The sequence below is a fragment of the Acomys russatus genome, chromosome 26, assembly GCF_903995435.1.
Source record: "Acomys russatus chromosome 26, mAcoRus1.1, whole genome shotgun sequence".
Taxonomy (NCBI): Eukaryota; Metazoa; Chordata; class Mammalia; order Rodentia; family Muridae; genus Acomys; species Acomys russatus.
In genome coordinates this window covers 2,047,846-2,066,465 of record NC_067162.1, presented here as the reverse complement: position 1 = coordinate 2,066,465, position 18,620 = coordinate 2,047,846, and the positions used below count along the sequence as shown (strand labels likewise).

The 18,620-nt window shown below is 40.8% G+C and overlaps 1 protein-coding gene across 4 annotated transcripts in view; it reads right to left on the bottom strand.

Moving 5' to 3' along the window:
* Hmgxb4 (HMG-box containing 4) overlaps positions 1-18,620 on the bottom strand; it is a 35,423-nt gene that overhangs the window by 4,833 nt on the left and 11,970 nt on the right. For all 4 annotated transcript variants that reach the window (XM_051168544.1, XM_051168545.1, XM_051168547.1 and 1 more), the window contains 3 exons: positions 3,898-3,979; positions 2,099-2,163; positions 605-710 (listed from right to left, as the gene is read on the bottom strand). In XM_051168544.1, the coding sequence (XP_051024501.1) occupies positions 605-710; positions 2,099-2,163; positions 3,898-3,979 (253 nt within the window). The remainder of the gene's footprint in view (positions 1-604; positions 711-2,098; positions 2,164-3,897; positions 3,980-18,620) is intronic.

The following is an 18,620-nucleotide window of genomic DNA, read 5'->3' as shown; positions in this document are numbered from 1 at the left end:
AGTGCTTGCCTAACATGCGTGTCTGTGCTCCCACATGTGTGTAGTGCCCACAGAGGCCAGAAGAGGGCATTAGATTGCCAAGAACTGGGGTTATATCCTGCTATGAGCAAGGTAAAGGCTGGGATTTAAGCCCTAGTCCTTTGCAAGAACAGCTAGTGCTCTTAACTGCTGAGCTATCTCTCCAGACCCTAGTTGTTTAAGTTTCAAAGGTTGTAAGAAAAGCAAACAGATGCACATGTGCCTGGGAGTGCACATAGCATATAAAGGTGTAATATTCACTTTCTGGATCCTTTATATTTAAAGAGAGGTGTCAGTGTAGTCCAGACTATCTTGAACTTACTTACCACTCTTTTGCTTGCTGGATTATATATAGGCAGAAGACGCCATCCCTGGCTTACTTTCTGGATCTTTACGGCAAAGTCTGTGACTTCTTGCAGTTTCTAAATTTGAACTATTTTTATGCAGCTTTTAATATTTAGTAATACTTAAGGATCAAGACTTATTTCTATTATAAGCTGTTTGCCTGCCCAACTTCCTAGCAAAGAAGAATTCACAGTGCTTTGGAGGAAATCTGTTCAAAGCAGAAGAGAGAAGTGGCTGTTACCTCTGACTTTCATGGAGCCTTCTGTATTGGATGCTTTTCTTTTCACAGTTGTGGCTTCAGCTTTGTTCTGTTTATGCTGCAGATACTGAGCCTTTTGCTTCCAGATCTGCAATAGATCAGCCACACGGAATTTAAAAAAAAAAAAAAAGGGCAAAGTGGTTAGTAGAAAGGGAGCAAGGAGCCAGGCATGGTGGCACATGCACTCGGGAGGCAGAGGCAGGGGGATTGCTGTGAGTTCAAGGCCAGCCTGGTCTACAAAGCAAGTCCAGGACAGCCAAGGCTACACAGAGAAACCCTGTCATGAAAAACCAGGGGGGAAAAGGAGCAAGGAGCTGGGAGAAGGTGGAGAGGACAGAGAGCAACTAAAGTGTCTTCAAGGCTGATAGGTTCTTAAGTGCAGGACTACATTTACTCTTCAGTGTAAGGGTCAATGCTCAGTACCGTTAGGCTAACAGTACAGTACAGTTTAGTAAGGCTAAACACCCACTGGCTGAGTATACTGTCCTATGGCTAACCACTTCCTCTATCCTCCTTGGCAATGAAAAGAGCAAGCTATCAAGAATAATCTTGGTGGAAAAGAGTTGTTTCATCTATTAAAAAAAAAAAAAAGCTATGCTTTAAAGTAAGAATCGAGACAGGGTTTCTCTGTGTAGCCTTGGCTGTCCTGGACTTGCTTTGTAGACCAGGCTGGCCTCGAACTCACAGCAATCTGCCTGCCTCTGCCTCCCGAGTGCATGTGCCACCACACCCGGCTCCTTGCTCCCTTTATACTAACCAGTGATGTCATGCAACTATACAATTCAGGCATGACATCACTGGCTTTTCTACTTTTTTTTTGTTTTTTAAAGGCTGACTTGTGATACAGCCCAAGTTGGCCTTGAATCCTTAATCTTCATGCCTGTCCGCTAAGCATTGCAATAACTAAGCATGAGCCACCCATACCCAGAAGTCTTATTAGTTCTTAATAGGAGAATACATTGCTAATGGTTGATGGTCTGGCAAGGGAATCCCATGCTTTCTTTTTTTTTTTTTTTTTTGTTTTCGAGACAGGGTTTCTCTGTGTAGTCTTGGCCATCCTGGACTCACTTTGTCGACCAGGCTGGCCTCTAACTCACAGCGATCCGCCTGCCTCTGCCTCCCGAGTGCTGGGATTAAAGGCGTGAGCCACCACGCCCGGCTCATCCCATGCTTTCTTATGTAGAAGGTGCTGGGTCTCTGACCCAAGACCATGACTGACTGGCATTTGCAGTAGGGTACTGTAACTTTAGATTTTCTTTTAGAAATAGTTTAATCAACTGGGCTCTGTTTTACTTAAATTTGGTTTGGGGGGAAAAAAGTAGACACCAGTAGAAAAAGACAAGTGTCCTTATAGCAAGAACAGCCCCTGACAGCAGCCATGTCCTCTGCTACCCACTTCTATGGCTTCTTTCTCAATGTTCTCAATGTGGCTGGTAAGCAAAAAGCAATGAAAACTATGTAAGAAAATATACTTACCAGTTTGTCTTTTTCTGGCAACTGCTTCCATACTTCAGCCAACTTTTTACTAAGTTCCCCAAAATCTGATATAAAAAGTTAAAAACAAACAAACAAACAAACAAAAAACAGAACTGTTAAGAAAACAGAAGTCTGGGGAAGTAGAAACCAGAAAAGGTGGGACAGATTTCTTCATTTTTTTTTCTCCCGAGTCAGGGCTTTTCTGTGTTGTTCTGGTTGTCCTAGAACTCTCTTTGTAGACTAGGCTAGCCTCAAACTCATAGATCCACTTTCCTCTGCTTCCCAAGTGCTGGGATTAAAGGAGTACACCACCATGCCTGGCAATGGCTAATTTTTCACAGGACTTTGTATAGTGGACAGTCATTTTATTCATAAGTTTAATGAGACAGACAAAAGTGACCTGTGAAAAGCCAGGACTGTGTCTGCTCATCTCACTAAGTGCTAACACAGAGACAAGCATCTGTACTACACTACATATGCAAGAGAACTCAAGGAGAAGCCTATGCTCTTAGAAATAAAACACAGTTTGCATATTTATGTGTGCTGATGCATGTGCTTTTTTGTTTATTTCTTTTCAGACTAGATCTTGCTATATAGCCTAAGTTGGTCTGAAACCTGTGATCATTTTAGATTAGCCTCACCAACCCAGGGATTACAGGAATGGGCCCAGCTCTTATATTTGTTTAATTTATACTTTTATTGGTTAAGAAATAGGTACTGTTGTCGGGCAGTAGTGGCGCACGCCTTTAATCCCAGCGCTTGGGAGGCAGAGGCAGGCGGATCGCTGTGAGTTAGAGACCAGCATGGTCTACATTGTGAGTTCCAGTACAGGGCTACACAGAGAAACTCTGTCTTAAAACAAAACAAAAGGAGAAACACATACTGGGAAGATGGTTCTATGGGCATAGTGCTTGCCATATAAGCTCCAGGCCTGAATTCTGATTTCCAAAAACTGTAAATGTAAAATCGTACACAAATGTAAAAGCTGGGTGTGGCAGTGCACGTCTAGAATCTCAACAGAAACACAGAGAATCTTGGCATTCACTTGCTATCTGGCCTACAGAAGAGATGAGTTCTAGGTTAAATGAGAGACCCTGCCTCAAAAAGTAAGATGAGGCTGAAAAATGGCTGAGAGTAAAGGTACTCACCACTGAGCTTGACGAACCTAAATTTGATTCTTCGGGCATAGATTGTGTAGAACAGACTCCTACACGTTATCCTCTGATCACGCGCGCGCGCGCACACACACACACACACACACACACACACACCATAAATTCAATAAAAAACAAGTGGAGCTGGGCATAGTGGCATATACCTTTAACCCCAGGCAGGAAGAGGCAGGTGGCTCTGTGAGTTCAAGAACAGCCTGAGCTACATAGGGAGTTCTAGGACAGCTAGATTACATAATACAAAACAAAACAAATAAAATAAAATACTAATAATAGATAAAAATGAGGTGGAGTGCAATTGATAAATACCTGATAGCATCAATCTCTGGTGTGTACACACACACACACACACACACACACTGTTTTTTATACACAGAATTGAGGAAATACATTTGTCTCCTTAAGGCAGGAGCATACTCTGTAGCACAGGCTGTGGCTGCTGCCTCAGCCTTCTTGGGATTACAGGCATGAACCACGGCAACTACTTTCAATTTGTATTCTAATGCAATAAGGGGAAGCTGCCTGGGATAAAGTAATTAAATGCACTGCTTTGGAGAGTAGAAAGTAAAAACCAAACCAAACCAAACAGAAAAACAAACAAAACCCAAAACTTAGAAGGGTTCTTACCTATACCTGGATGGTCAGCCACAATGGTTACCCGATACTCTTTACAGAACACCTGGTAGGCAGACATGTTCTTCTTTTTTGGCTAGTGCCGCAAAGAAAGCAGAGCAGGGCAAAAGGTGATTAGGACCCAATAGTATATTCTCAACAGTCCTTCTCCAGTCACAGAAGCAGAAGTCCATCCTATGAGCCAGCCTCCTTGAAGAGGACAATCTAACTTGTTTTGTTTTTTCAAGACAAGGTTTCTCTGTGTAGCCTTGGCTGTCCTGGACTCACTTTGTAGACCAGGCTGGACTGTAATTCAAGGAGATCCCCCTGCCCCTTCCTCCCAAGTGCTAGGATTAAAGACGTGGGCCACCACCGCCCGGTGATAATCTAATTTTTAATCCATGTTACTTACTACTCAGAGGTTAACAACTGATCTATCTTTGGAGTTAAAAGCCATGCGCTAAGGCTCTGTGAATAGCATCATTATTACGTAAAAATCCCATGCTGCATATTTCTTTGACCACCAAGTACTGACAAAATAAGATCTCCATCCTTTCCTGAGGAAACTAAATGTTTTATCCCTGAGAATCAGAGTCACACAACTTCCTTTTCTTTCTTTCTAGGTTTTTTTGAGACAGAGTTTCTCTGTGTAGCCCTGGCTGTCCGGGAACTCTGGAGACCAGGCTGGCCTCTACCCCTTGAGTGCTGGGATTAAAGAGATCTTGTACCGTACTATAACTCAAAGGTAGGGTTGGTCAAATGTTCCACACTTCAGCAAGTGAGCAATGATGTTTTGGTGGGAGGAAGAATTCCAAGATATCTTCCAAGACTGCTCCCTGGTGTGCGTATCATGTATCTGTGCTTTTGAAGAAGGTGCTAAATAAGGCTTCTGTATATCACATTACAGGGCAGAGGAGATTTTGCAGACATAATTAAGGTTATCCAGTGAGCAGAATCTAAGTTAATCAAAAGGAAGATTTTTCCTGAATAGGCCTGCTTTTTCTCAGGTGAGCCCTTAAACACTCTGGAGGTGGAGGCAGGTGGTTCTCTGAGCTCCAGCCAGGTCAATCAGATAGCTACATAGTGAGGCCTGGCCTTAAAAAATGTAAAACAAGAGACAAACCCACCATGTTATTTCATACCTATCACAAACTGAATCAAAGTTTGTATACAGAGGTAAAAGACCCCAGAATAGCCAACATATTATTTAAAAAAAAAAAAGTTCCATGGGCATCACTTACCACAGTACTGACAGGCACAAAAACACACACTCATACAGCACAGAGCCCAGAAATACTCACAGCAGTGCATACACTCAACTGATCTCTGACAAAGGAACAGGCAATAATACAACAGAGAAAAGACAACGTTTAAATGAACAACTAGATATTCCCACTACAACAAAAAAACCTAGACACAGACTTTATACCCTTCAAAATAATTAAGATAATTATCGGGACAGCAAGACAGCTAGCTGGGGGTGGGGGTAAAGGTATTTGCTGCCTAACCTGAGGACCTGAGTTTGATGTTGGGGCCCATGTGGTGGGTGGAAAGAACCTGCAAGTTGTCCTCACACATATGCACCATCTCCTCCCAAAAATCATAGAACTCTTGAAAGATAAGACCGCAGAAAAATCTCCATGACCTAGATGTATTTAGGATGAGATACCAAAGGCTTAAGTCCCACAAAAAGAACTGATAAATTGGACTTCCTTAAAATAAACATTAATCTGGATGTGGTACATGCTTGAATTCCAGCAGGCCAACTTCAAGGGTTTTTTTGTTTTGTTTTTTTGGTTTTTCGAGACAAGGTCTCTCTGTGTAGCCTTGGCTGGCTGTCCTGGGCTCGCTTTGTAGTTCATGGTGGCCTCTAACTCACAGAAATCTGCCTGCCTCTGCCTCCCAAGTGCTGGGATTAAAGTCGTGCACCACTGATCCACTGTCAAAACCCTTAACTCAGCTGGGTGGTGGTGGCACATGCCTTTAATCCCAGCACTCAGGAAGCAGAGGCAGGCAGATTGCTGTGAGTTCAAGGCCAGCTTGGTTTACAAAGTAAGTCCAGGACAGCCAAGGCTACACAGAGAAACCCTGTCTCAAACAAAACAAAACAACAAAAAGCAAAAAAGCAACAACCAAACAAAACTCAAAAAAAAAAAAAAACCAAAACAACAACAACAAAAAAACCCAAATCCAAAAAACTTAACTCTTTTACTCTGTAAAAGTCACTGTTAAAAGAAAGAGTCCACAAACCAGGAAAAAGCACTTGCATAAATTTGATTAGGTACTATTACCCAAATGCACAAAGACCTCCTAAAAATCAACAAGAAAATAATATAAACTGGACCAAAAGTTAAGACACCTCACTGAGAAATCAAAACCGACAGTAAATGAACACAGATAAAGGATGCCCCATATCATGTCATCAGAGAAGCTCGTACTAAACACTGAGAGTACCACGCAGATGACTGACCATGATCCGAGGATGTGGAATAACAGAGGCTCTTTTCAGGTTCAGTACAAGTACTGAGACAATTTCCGGACTGGCCGCTTACAAGGGAGGAAGCTGGGACAGAAGAGCTAACAGACACCCAAGAACAAAGGAAATGCCTTTATATAGCTTAGAGGGGAGGGGTTTCTGAGCTTTGAGGGAGGAGTCCATGCTTAGCATAACAGTAGGGTTACTAGATAGGACAGAAGGCTTTAATTCAGAAAGCTATCTATTGTCCCACCCTGCCTTGTGGCAGCTGCTAAGACTTTAGCTGAATAAGCGAGTACTAACTAGATGGATATGAGGTGTGGGGTGGCGACCTCTGCAGGGGCGGCAGTGATGGTGGTGGTGGTGGTGAGGGGAGGGTGTAGAATGGGGACAGCCACTTTGAAGACAGAAAAGTGTTTCTTTTTCTTTTTTTGTTTTTTCGAGACAGGGTTTCTCTTCTAGTCCTGGCTCTCCTGTGTTAGTCTTGGATGTCCTGGACTCACTTTGTAGACCAGGCTGGCCTCACAGAGATCTGCCTGCCTCTGCCTCATAAGTGCTGTAATTAAAGGCATGCACCACTAACTGCAGCTAAGTAGCTTTTCTTAAAGTAAATATACCTCATCATACAGTCCTTCTTGCTTCTTGGTATTTACCCACTGGAGCTGAGAACATCTCTCCACATAAAATAGACCATGGACGACTATAGAAGCTTGAGAGCAACTCAGACAGCCTGCAGCTGGAGAACAAATGAACTGTGGCTCAACCAAACAACAAAGCCACTATTTAGAGCTGAGAGGACAAGAGACAAACTAGTATTATAACATGAAAAGGCCACCTACAAACAATTCTAATTATGTATCATTCTGAAAAAGGCAAAATACAGGGGAAAAGTGATGGAAACAGGTAAAGAATTGAGTTTTTAGGGTATTTAAAAGTATTTTGTGTAAGTCAGATGTGGTGGCACATGCCTTTAAAATTTTTTTTTAATTTATTATAATTTATTCAGATTACATCCCTGCTCTTGTATCTTTCTATTCCCATCCTCCTTCCCTCTTCCCCTAGACTTCTGACAGAGGGGACCACCTCCCCCACCCTATGACCATAGCTTTTCAGGTCTCATCCCGATAGCCTGCTTCCCTTTCCTCTCTGTGTTGCTGGGCCTCCCCACCAAGAGAAAGTGATCAAACGGTGGCACCAAAGTTCATGCAGTGAACCTAGACCCCCAGTTCAGATCTAGCCAACAGACAGCTCATTCTCCACAGTTGTGGGGAGTGGGGACTGCCTCTGGTGCACGCCTTTTAATACCAGCATTCAGGAGGCAGAGGCAGGCCTCTGTGAGTTCGAGACCTGTCTAGTCTACAAAGGGGAGTCCAGGACTGTTAAAAAAAAAAAGGTATCTTGTGTTGCCATACTACGAGACAGAGCTTTTTCTGCACTCATAGAATGGACAACACTGAGTGCAATCATAGTTATATTATGGGCTTAGATGAAGTTGTGTCAATCTGAGTTTGGGTTTATTAGCTGTAACATGTACATTGGTGTAGGATGTTGATGGTGGAGGAGGCCATGTGTGTGGGGACAGGAAATATATGGTATATGTCCATATTTTCTTTCTCAGTCTTGCTGTGATTCAAAAGACTTTGTTTTGTTTTTCTTTTTTTTGAGACAGGCTTTGGCAGGCCTGGAACTCACTATGTAAACCTGGCTGGCCTCCAACTCAAAGTAATCTATCTCCCTCTGTCTTAGAAGGCCTAAGCACAATCACTGCTAGTTCAAGGTCAGCATGAGCTCTCAAGGAAACTAAAAGTAAAACAAATAAAAAACAACACCCCCCACAAAACATAGCACTATTAGATATAAAAGAATAACATTCAAATGGAATGTTGGAGAGAAAATAATGTCCTGTGGGTTCCACAGCTACAGGAAACCCCATGCCAACACCCTGAGTACGTCTTAGAGGGGAATGCCATCAGCTGAGCATCAACTTCAGTCTGGTGAGATCCTAAGCACAGGACCAGGATGAGCTATTCAGGCTTCCACTCTGCAGAATTGGGCGGGAACTCGTGAACGCTGCTTTAAACAACGAAGTTTTGATAGCCTGTAAACTATGCCGCACTAGTAATTGAATGGTTCTTTTCATTCCTTCTGTACATTTAAAAATAGAAGCTGTGGCATCCAGGAAGCTAATACAACGGGGATGACTGAGTGAAATGTTTGACCTACAAGAGACAAAACAAGGAGAGCCCCAGCAAGAATTTTCATTTAAATAATAAAGGTCAGGTGGGGAGGTGTTACAGACCTTTATTCCCAACATTTGGGAGACAAATGAAGGCAGCTTTATTACTATGAGTCCAGATCAACTTAATTCAGTTCTAACTCTGACCAGAAAAACAAGTAGGCTAACTGCACACCTTCACCTCTTGCCCATTCCTCCAAGTCCAGCCCCCCAGTCTCATCCCTAGCTCTGTAGTAGACCCCCTGCTGTGGCCTCTCCTTACTCTCTGCTCCACTCCCAGGTGACTAAGCAGACACTAGTGGAACACCATGCTTTCATCCCTCCTGTGGAACCCCCCCACCCTCCCTGTTCCTAACTGTCAGCTCCTAATACCAGAAATTCATTTCACATGCTCCCTACCCCACCAGTGGCCACACCTATCAGGACATAAAGGATTTCCTACTAGGCAACACACAGCCACCACACTCTCCTAAGAACCAGAGAGGAAACAAACCCAGGATTAAGACAGTTGAAGACCCGAAAGTGGAAACAGAATCAATAAAGAAAATCCAAACTGAGGAATTCTGGAAATGAAGACTAGGAATTAAATAGGAACCAGAGGAAGGCCTCACCAACACAGCACAAAACACGGAGTAAAGACTCTCAGACACTGAAGAGAGAAAATGGATACACTGGGCAAAACATTCCTAAAACATTCAGGAAGCCGGACTTGGTGGCACACACCTATAATCCCAGCACTCAGGGAGGAAGGGGCAGGCAGATCTCTGTGAGTTTGAGGCAAGTCTGATCTACAAAGTGAGTCCAGGACAACCAAGACTAACACAGAAAAACCCTGTCTGGAAAAATAAAACAAACAAATAAAATTCAGGAAATCTGGGACATCATGAAAACATCACACCTAAGAATAATAGGAATAGAGGAAGGAGAAGAAACCCAGGTCAAAGGCACAAAAAAATCTTCAACAAAATCATAGAAGAAAATTCCCTGGGGCTGGAGAGATGGCTCAGTGGTTAAGAGCATGGACTGCGCTTCCCAGAGGTCCAGAGGTCAATTCCTAGCACCTACATGGTGGCTCACAACGAACTATAATGTGATCTGACTTGTGGGTGTACATGTAGGCCTAGCACACTGTATATATAATAACAAATAAATAAATCTGAAAAAAATATCCCCTAACATAAAAAAGGAAATGCCTAGCAAAATACAAGAAGCATACAGAACACCAAATAGATTATACCAGAAAAGAAAAGTCCCCTCAGTATATAATAATCAAAACACTAAATGTACAGAACAAAGAAAGAATTTTAAAAGCTGCAATGGAAAAAGACCAAGTAACATACAAAGACAGACCTATGAGAATTATACATGAGTCTCAGTGGAGACTCTAAAAGCCAGAATAGCCTGGACAGATGTGCTACAGACTCTAAGAGATCACAGATGCCAAGACTACTATACACAGCAAAACTTTCAATAAGATATTCCATGATAAAAACCAAATTTAAGCAATAACTGTCTAAAAATCTAACTCCTATAGGAAGCACTAGAATAAAAGCTCTAACCTAAAGAGAAAACACAGAGAATAAATAACCTCAGAAGAGCAAATCAAAAGAGAGAAAGCACACAACCACCACCAATAATAACAAAATAGTAGGCCGGGCGTGGTGGCGCATGCCTTTAATCCCAGCACTTGGGAGGCAGAGGCAGGTGGATCGCTGTGAGTTTGAGGCCAGCCTCGTCTACAAAGTGAGTCTAGGACAGCCAAAGCTATCACAGAGAAACCTTGTCTCGAAAAACCAAAAACAAACAAACAAAAATAGTAGGAATCAACAAACACTGCTCATTGATTGATATCTCTCAAAGTCAATAGTCTCCATTCCCCAACAGAATGGATGGGAACCAGGAGTCACCCTTCTGCCGCATCCAGGAAACACATCTTCACATCAAGGATAGATAGCAACCTCAGGATAAAAGAATGGAAAAAGATATTCTAAGCAAGCTGGTGTAACCATTTTAATATCCGGCATTTCAAACCAAAACTAATGAAAGAGATAGGGAAGGACACTACATACTCAAAGGGAAAATCCACAAACAGACTTTGTGGTTCTTAACATCTATGTACCAAACACAAGGGCAGCCAAGTTCATAAAAGAAGCACTACTACAGCTTCAATCACAGACTGGCCCTCACGCTGCGAGCGGGAGACCTCAGTACTCCACTCTCACCAACAGACAGATCATCCAGGCCAAAACTAGAGAAATGCTGGACCTAACATGTTAAAAACCAAACAGATCTAGCAGATATTTACAGAACATTTTACCCAAACATAAAAGAATATACATTCTTCTTAGCACTTCATGGAATCTTCTCCAAAGCTTACCATATACTCGGCCACAACACAAGACTCAACAGATACACAAAACTGAAATAACGCCCTGCATCCTGTCAGACCGCCATGGGTTAAAGCTAGATGTTAACAACAGGAACCAGAAAGCTGACAAACTTGTGGAAACTGAACTCATTATTAAATCAAAAATGTGTCAAGACATAAACTAAGAAGTGAAAGCCTTTCTAGGATTGAATGAAAATGAATACACAACACACCTAAACTTACAAGACACAATGAGAGTAGTTCTAAGAGGCAAGAGCATAGCACTAAGTATCTATATTTAAAAAAAAAAAAAAAAAAAGGAGAGATCTCATACTAGCAACTTAACAGCACACCTCAAAGTTCTAGGGAAAAAAACAGAAATCACACCCAAAAAAGATGGTAAGATATAATCAAACTCAGGGCTGAAATGAATAAAATAGAAACAAACAAAAAACAATACAAAGAATCAGTCAAACAAAAACTCGTTTTTCTAAAGGAAAAAAAAAATTAAGTAAGATTGAAAAACCCTAGCCGGGCACAGTGGTGCACACCTTTAATCCCAGCATTTGGGAGGCAGAGGCAGGTGGATCACTGTGAGTTCGTGGCCAGCCTGGTCTACAAAGCAAGTCCAGGACAGCTACACAGAGAAACCCTGTCTCGAAAAACAAAAACAAAACAAAACAAAAAACAAACAAACAAAAAGAAAAACCCTAACCCAAATGACTAAAAGGCAGAAAGTAAATATCAAAACTAACAAAATTAGAAATGAAAAGGGGAAGATAACAACATTGAGAAAATCCAGAGAATAATAAAGGCATACTTTAAAACTTGTATTCCACCAAATTGGAAAAATCTAACAGAAATGAATAATTTTGCTGAAATATACCATTTAACAAAGTTAAATCAAGATCAGAAAATCAATTTAGACAGATATATAATTCCTAGTGAAATAGATGCAATTATTAAAAGTCTCTCAGCTGCTGGTTGTGGTGGTCTTTAATCCCAGCACTTTCAATGCAGAGGTAGGCCTCTTGACTTCAAGGCCAGCCTGGTCTTCAAAGTGAGTTTCAGGGCAGCCTGTTACACAGAGAAACCCTTTCTGTTTGTTTGTTTCTTTCTTTCTTTTCGCTCTCTTTTTTCTTCTTTTGTTTTGTTGTTATACAGAGCTCTTGAACTCACAGAGATCCGTCTTCAGTGCTGGGCTGAGAAACCCTTTTTTCAAGAAAACAAAACAAAACAAAACCAGTCTCCCAAGCAAAAAAGCCCAAGGCTAGATGGCTTTAGTGTAGAACTCTACTAGACCTTGTAAGAGTTAATGCCAATACTGTTCAAATTATTCCACAAAATGGAAACAGAAGGAACATTGCCCAATTCATTTTACAAGGCCATAGCTACCCTAATACCAAATAAAAACCCAACAAAGACAAGAGAACTGCAGATCAGTTTCCTTTATGAGCATACAGCAGAAATGCTTTTTTAAAAATTCTAAAAAAAACAAAACAAAAAAACTTGCAAACTAAACCCAAGAACACATCAAAAAGATGATCCATCATGAGCAAGTATGCTTTATTTCAGAGATACAGGGATGGTTAAGTATATGAAAATCAATAAATGTAATCTACCCGGTTGTGGTGGTGCACACCTGTAATCCCAGTAGTCGGGGAGGCAGAGGCAGGTGGATCTCTGTGAGTTCGAGGGTAGCTTGGTCTACAAAGCAAGTTCAGGACAGCCAAGGCTACACAGAGAAACTCTGTCTTGAAAAACAAATAAACAAAAAAGTAATCTATCATATAAACAAAATGAAAGATAAAAGCCATATAATCATATTAGATATAGAAAAGGCCTTTGACTAAACCCAATATCCCAATCATGATAAAAGTTCTGGAGATTAGGGATACAAGGGGTGTACCTCAACATATTAAAGGCAGTTTATAGCAAGTCATAGCCAACATTAACTGAAATGTAGAGAAACTCAAACAGGTCTACTAAAATAAGGAACAAGACAAGGCTGTCCACTTCCTCTATATCTATTCAATATGCAGTAGTTGAAATTTTAGCTACAGCAATAAGACAACTGAAGGAGAGCAAAGGGATATAAAATGGAAAGGAAGAAGTCAAAGTATCTTTATCTGTAGATGATATGATAGTGTACATAAGTGACCCTAAAAATTAGACTGGGGAACTCCTATAGCTGATCAACACCTTTAGCAATGTGGCTGGACACAAGATTAATTACAAAAAATCAGTAGCCCTCCTATTTACAAATGACAAATGTATTGAGAATGAAATCAGGCACTTTTCACAATAGCTGAAAATAACACAAAACATCTTGGGGCAACTCTAACCAAACAAGTGAAAGACTTGAATGATTAAAAACTTCATGTTTTTGAAGAAAGAATTTGAAAAATATAACAAAAGATGAAAAGATCTCCCATACTCGTGGACTGATAGAATTAATATAGTAAAAATGGCCATCCTACCAAAAGCAATCTACACATTCAATGCAATCCCCATCAAAATTCCAATACAATTCTTCACAGATCTTGAAAGGCTAATTTTCAGCTTCCTAAGGAAACATACACATGCATGCACATGTGCGCACACACACACACACACACACACACACAGAATAGGTAAGACAATCCTGAATAATAAAAGAACTAGGAAGTATCATTATTTTCAACTTAAGTTGCACTACAAAGCTATAATTGATTAAAAAAGAAAAAAAGGTATAGTACTAGCACAAAAACAGACACATTAGTTAGTGAAATCAAGTCGAGGACTCACACAGAAATCCTGGGACACTTGATTTTTGATAAAGAGTCCAGAAATACAAACTGGAAAAAAAATACCATCTTTAACAAATAGTGCTGGTCAAACTGGACAGATGCATGTACAAGAATCCAAATAGATTCATACTTATTACTCCATACAAAACAACTCCAAATCAACCAAAGACCGACAACATAAAAACAGGTAAACAGAACCTGATAGAAGACAAAATGGGGAGAAAATTTAAAATAAATAAATAAATAAATATAAAAATAAAAGGAAGGAGAAAATGGGGAGTAGCCTTGAATGCACTGGCATAGAAGACTTTCTAAACACCGATAGCACAGGCACTAAGATCAACAATTAATAAATGGGACCTCATGAAACTGACAAGTTTCTGTATAGAAAGGATACCAGCTGGGCACCATGGCGCACATCTGTAATGTTAGTACTCAGGGAGGTAGAGGCAGGTGGGATCTCTGCGAATTCGACACCAGCCTGGTCTACAGATAGCCTAGTCTTGAAAAAGAAAAGGAAAGAAAACAGAACAAAAAAAGAAAAGGGTGCCATCAGCCTAGTGATCCCAGCACTTGGGAATAGAGGCAGGTGGATCACTGTGAGTTTGAGGACAGCTGGTCTACAAAGCAAGTCCAGGACAGCCAAGGCTACACACCCTGTTTCGAAAGCCAAAAAAGAAAGAAAAGGATACCATCATTACGACAGAGGCAGTATACAGAATGGGGAAAGATTTTTATCAACTAATTACACATCCACTAGAGGGCTAAAATCCAAAATACATAAAAAACTAAAACAAAATTAAAAACCGGACTATCTATGCTTGGATACAATGTTACAGGTAGAAATGGTTTTGGTGTTTGATGAGCTAAATCACAATAGGGTGTTAAAACAAACAAAACAAAACAACAAGAACTCCAACTAACTCCTTTGATGATATTGTTAAGGAATCCCATTCAACTTTTTTGTATCACAGAACCAAGAATCCAATGAAAATCCCTCTTCATGATGATAATTTAAGATGTAGTTCTTCAAGGTTGCCAAACACAAACAGCCAAAACACTATGAATGTAACATGAATACAATTCCCAATTATTCCTGTGTTCTTCCTGTATGTAGTTTATTTTATGTATGTGTAATAATATAAATGTATATGTAAAAATTATAATTAGAAAAACTAAATAAATAAGGGAAAAAAAGGTGTAGTTTTAACAATGAAATATCTTGGGGTTAAAACACAGCATAGGTGTCATATGAATCTTAAAACTGGGGGTTTGAAGAGTAGCTCAGTGGTAGAGTACTTGTCTGGCATGTGAGCTGTATGGGTTCAACTTCTAGCACATACTCACATGCATATGTGCACACATGCAGAGTTGGCTTTCTCGTGTTAGGAAGGAAAGGTAGAAGTCAAATCCTTTTAGTCTCCCTAAACTAAAAGCTGTGGACAGTGCCTCTAATATACCAGCTGTTGACAATGGCTAGGAAGGAGACACTTAAAACTATACCCATTTAAGCTTTGCTGAACTGAGGTAAATTTTATGCTGGAAAGCCAGGGGCTGAGAGCCAGAGTACTAGACCACCCTTTGAGAGTGTGGTTATGTAGCCCAATATGACCTCAACTTGTTCGCTTCTTGCTGCAGACTGAGTGCCAGGATTACAAACATGAGCCACCATGATCAGCTCTGATATTTTGTTTTCTTGGATTTAAAAATACTTTTAGGTTTGTCAAATATGAATTATGGGACAGACACAGTGGACCTTGCCTGTAATCTTAGCACTTTGAAGGCTGCGGCAGGAAGATCATAAATTCAAGGCCAGCTTGGGTTATATAGAGACCTGCTTAAAACAAAACAAAAAACAAAGATTGGGGATGTGTATCAGTGGTAGAGCATCTGCACACTATGCACAAAGCCTTGGGTTTGGCTTCCCAGCACAGTAAAAACAGAAGAGAAGATAATACTAAAACTAACATGGTGCTCAGTAGCCATGTATGTATAGTGGAAAAGATTACAGGCGCAGAGGTGGTTAAGGGATCTATGGGGAAGTCTGGCTCCACACCCATTCAGATTCCTTCTTTTGTCAAATGGGGTAATGATAGCAATCAAATCAATGATGGCTGATAGATAAAATGCCTAGGAAAGCCTAACTCATGCAGGAACTCAACAGAGAGGAACTCTTGCCCTTTATTTTTGTTATTCAGGCTTGGTTTAGCTTGAGGAAGAACTCACACAGCAGTGCACTAGGTCTAATGGTAACTTAGATTTTAGTGTCTGAGCACACTGGTACCCTACTCCATACACACAGATAAATAAATGACTATAATAAAAGCTTTTTGTTTGATTGTTTTTCGAGACAGGGTTTCTCTTATAGTTCTGGCTGGCCTGGCCTGGCTTTGTAGACCAGGCTGGTCTTGAACTCAGAGATCCACCTGCCTCTGCCTCCTGTGTGCTGGGATTAAAGGCGTGCAGCACCACACCCGGCCTTTATTTTTATTTATTTATTTTGGATTTTTGAGACAGGGTTTCTCTGTGTAGCCTTGACTGTCCTGGACTTGCTTTGTAGACCAGGCTGGCCTCAAATTCACAGGATTTCCCTGCCTCTGCCTCTCAATTGCTGGGGTTAAAGGCATGTGCCACCACCTCCTGGCCCCACACCCGGCCTTTAATAAAAGCTTTTTAAAGGAAAATCTCTATCATGATGGGATTAGCTTTCGATGGTAATCAATATGTATACAAGTACTAACCAGGCTCATGGCATCTCCTATTCCCCATTATTGCACACATACCATCTGGTTTTTATTCTAGTTTTAACTATTCTCCCAAATTCTTGGTTATACACACTGCTCCCGCCTAGATAATGATTTTAACAACTAGCATTTATTGAAAGCTAGCCATAAAGCTAGCTATAGCAAAGACAATGTTGCCAAAGGTTGTGGGTTCTTAGTGTCCAAGTGTTTTCCACAGTGCTAGAGACCAAACCTAAAGAATTGGGAATGAAAAGGGCTGTAGTGAGTCCAGGATGGCCAAGGCTACACAGAGAAACCCTGTCTCGAAAAACCAAAAACAAACAAACAAACAAACAAAAACAAACAAACAAAAAAGGGCTGTAGCATTGAGCTATGTTTTGATTTTTTATCCCAACAATTCCAGAAAACAGTCTTTTTACGGACACTAGCATGGCTGAGACTACCTTGAGAGGTGCTAAGGACCTAAATTGTCAGGGCTGCTGCTTCCCTTTAAAACACCTACAACATGCAGCAGTGGCTGAGGCAGGTCCTCAGAGAGCTACAAGCATCACCTCATTTAACCATCAGCTGAGTACTTACGTTACCCTGGGCAAGTTACAGAACTTGTCTAACAGAGCTTCTGTTGTGAAGTACAAAGTTTATCTTGCATTTACTTACTTATTAGGGGGAGAGTGTTATGTCCTGCTGTGCATGTCAATTCTCTCCTGCCAGCAATTTGTGTTGAACTGAGGTCTGCAGGCACCAATACCAGCTGAGCCCTCTCTGGCCCATCCCACTTCTGAGGGGAAGCGCCAGGACTCAGAATCAGTGGTCTTGGCTCCTCAGCCCACACCTTCAAACACTTACCTATGTTAAACATCTTGTGCTTTTTTCTTAAAATCTCAATGAAAACCACTGTCTGCCACACCAGTCATTTTCCTAATCCTTATTTTTGCTATAAACCATCACAGAATGTAAGGTGAAGTTTTAGCCTTGCCAGGTGGCCATCCAGTCTCTACCTGTTTCTCTTATTTCTGAGGGAGCAGGCCCAAAGCACTCTTCCTATTTCTGGATGAACTTTTCCCTCAACTTATTTTTTTTTTTTTTAATGTGTATGTGCATGTTTGAATGTGCAGGTACATAAAGTTATCAGAAGAAGATGTCAGATCACTGGGTGCTGGAATTGGAGGCAGTTGTGAGCCACATGGATGTGGATGCTGGCAACCAAACTCAAGTTCTCTGCAAGAGATCTGAGCACTGAGCAACTGAGCCATCTGTCTAGTCTCTTCCTTGATTTAAATTTTCTTTTTTCTTTATTTAAACATTTATTAATTGAGCATTTACGTATGTGTATGTGCATGCATGAGAGTGTCACAGTGGAGAGGTCACAGGACAATCTGTAGGAGTCAGTTCTCTCCTTCTACCACGTGGAACCTGGGAAGTAAGCTCGGGCCTGGTGGCAAGTGCCCTTCGTACTCTTTAAGCCATTTCCCCTGCTGATAGTTAATTTTTATAAAAAAGCAAGAAAAGATACATTTTGAACTTCATAAGGAATTTTATGTCTAGGTCAGGTTAAAAACATTATATATGTACTATAAATATTTGTTGAATATATGATTAGATCCGGCACTCGGGAGGCAGAGGCAGGTGGATCATTAAGAGTTTGAGGCCAGCCTGATCTACAAAGCAAGTCCAGGACAGCCAAGGCTACACAGAGAAACCCTGTCTCAAAAATACAAAAAACAAAACAAAACAAAAAACACCCAAACCAAACCAAAATAAGATTATTTTACCCAAAAAAAAAAAAAAAAAAAAAAAAAGATTATTTTACCCTTTATTCTCCAGCTCCCCACTTGTAAGGCCGTGTTCACATTTCCTTCAGTCTCTTAAATCTATTCTTTTTGTCTCTCCCAGGATTCTATCAGTGGCCTCTGCAATACCATAATCCTAAGCTGCTAGGCTGGTCTATTATACCTACCTGTGTGTTGTTCACTTTCACTGGGAGCATACCAAAATGTGCCTTAGAAACTATGGTTAACTGCCTTAGTTTTTATTGAAGAGGTTCTCTACAATCTGATCCCAGTCTACCCTTTCAGTATTATTTCATTTTTTTCTTTTTTTGGTTTTTTTGAGGCAAGGTTTCTCT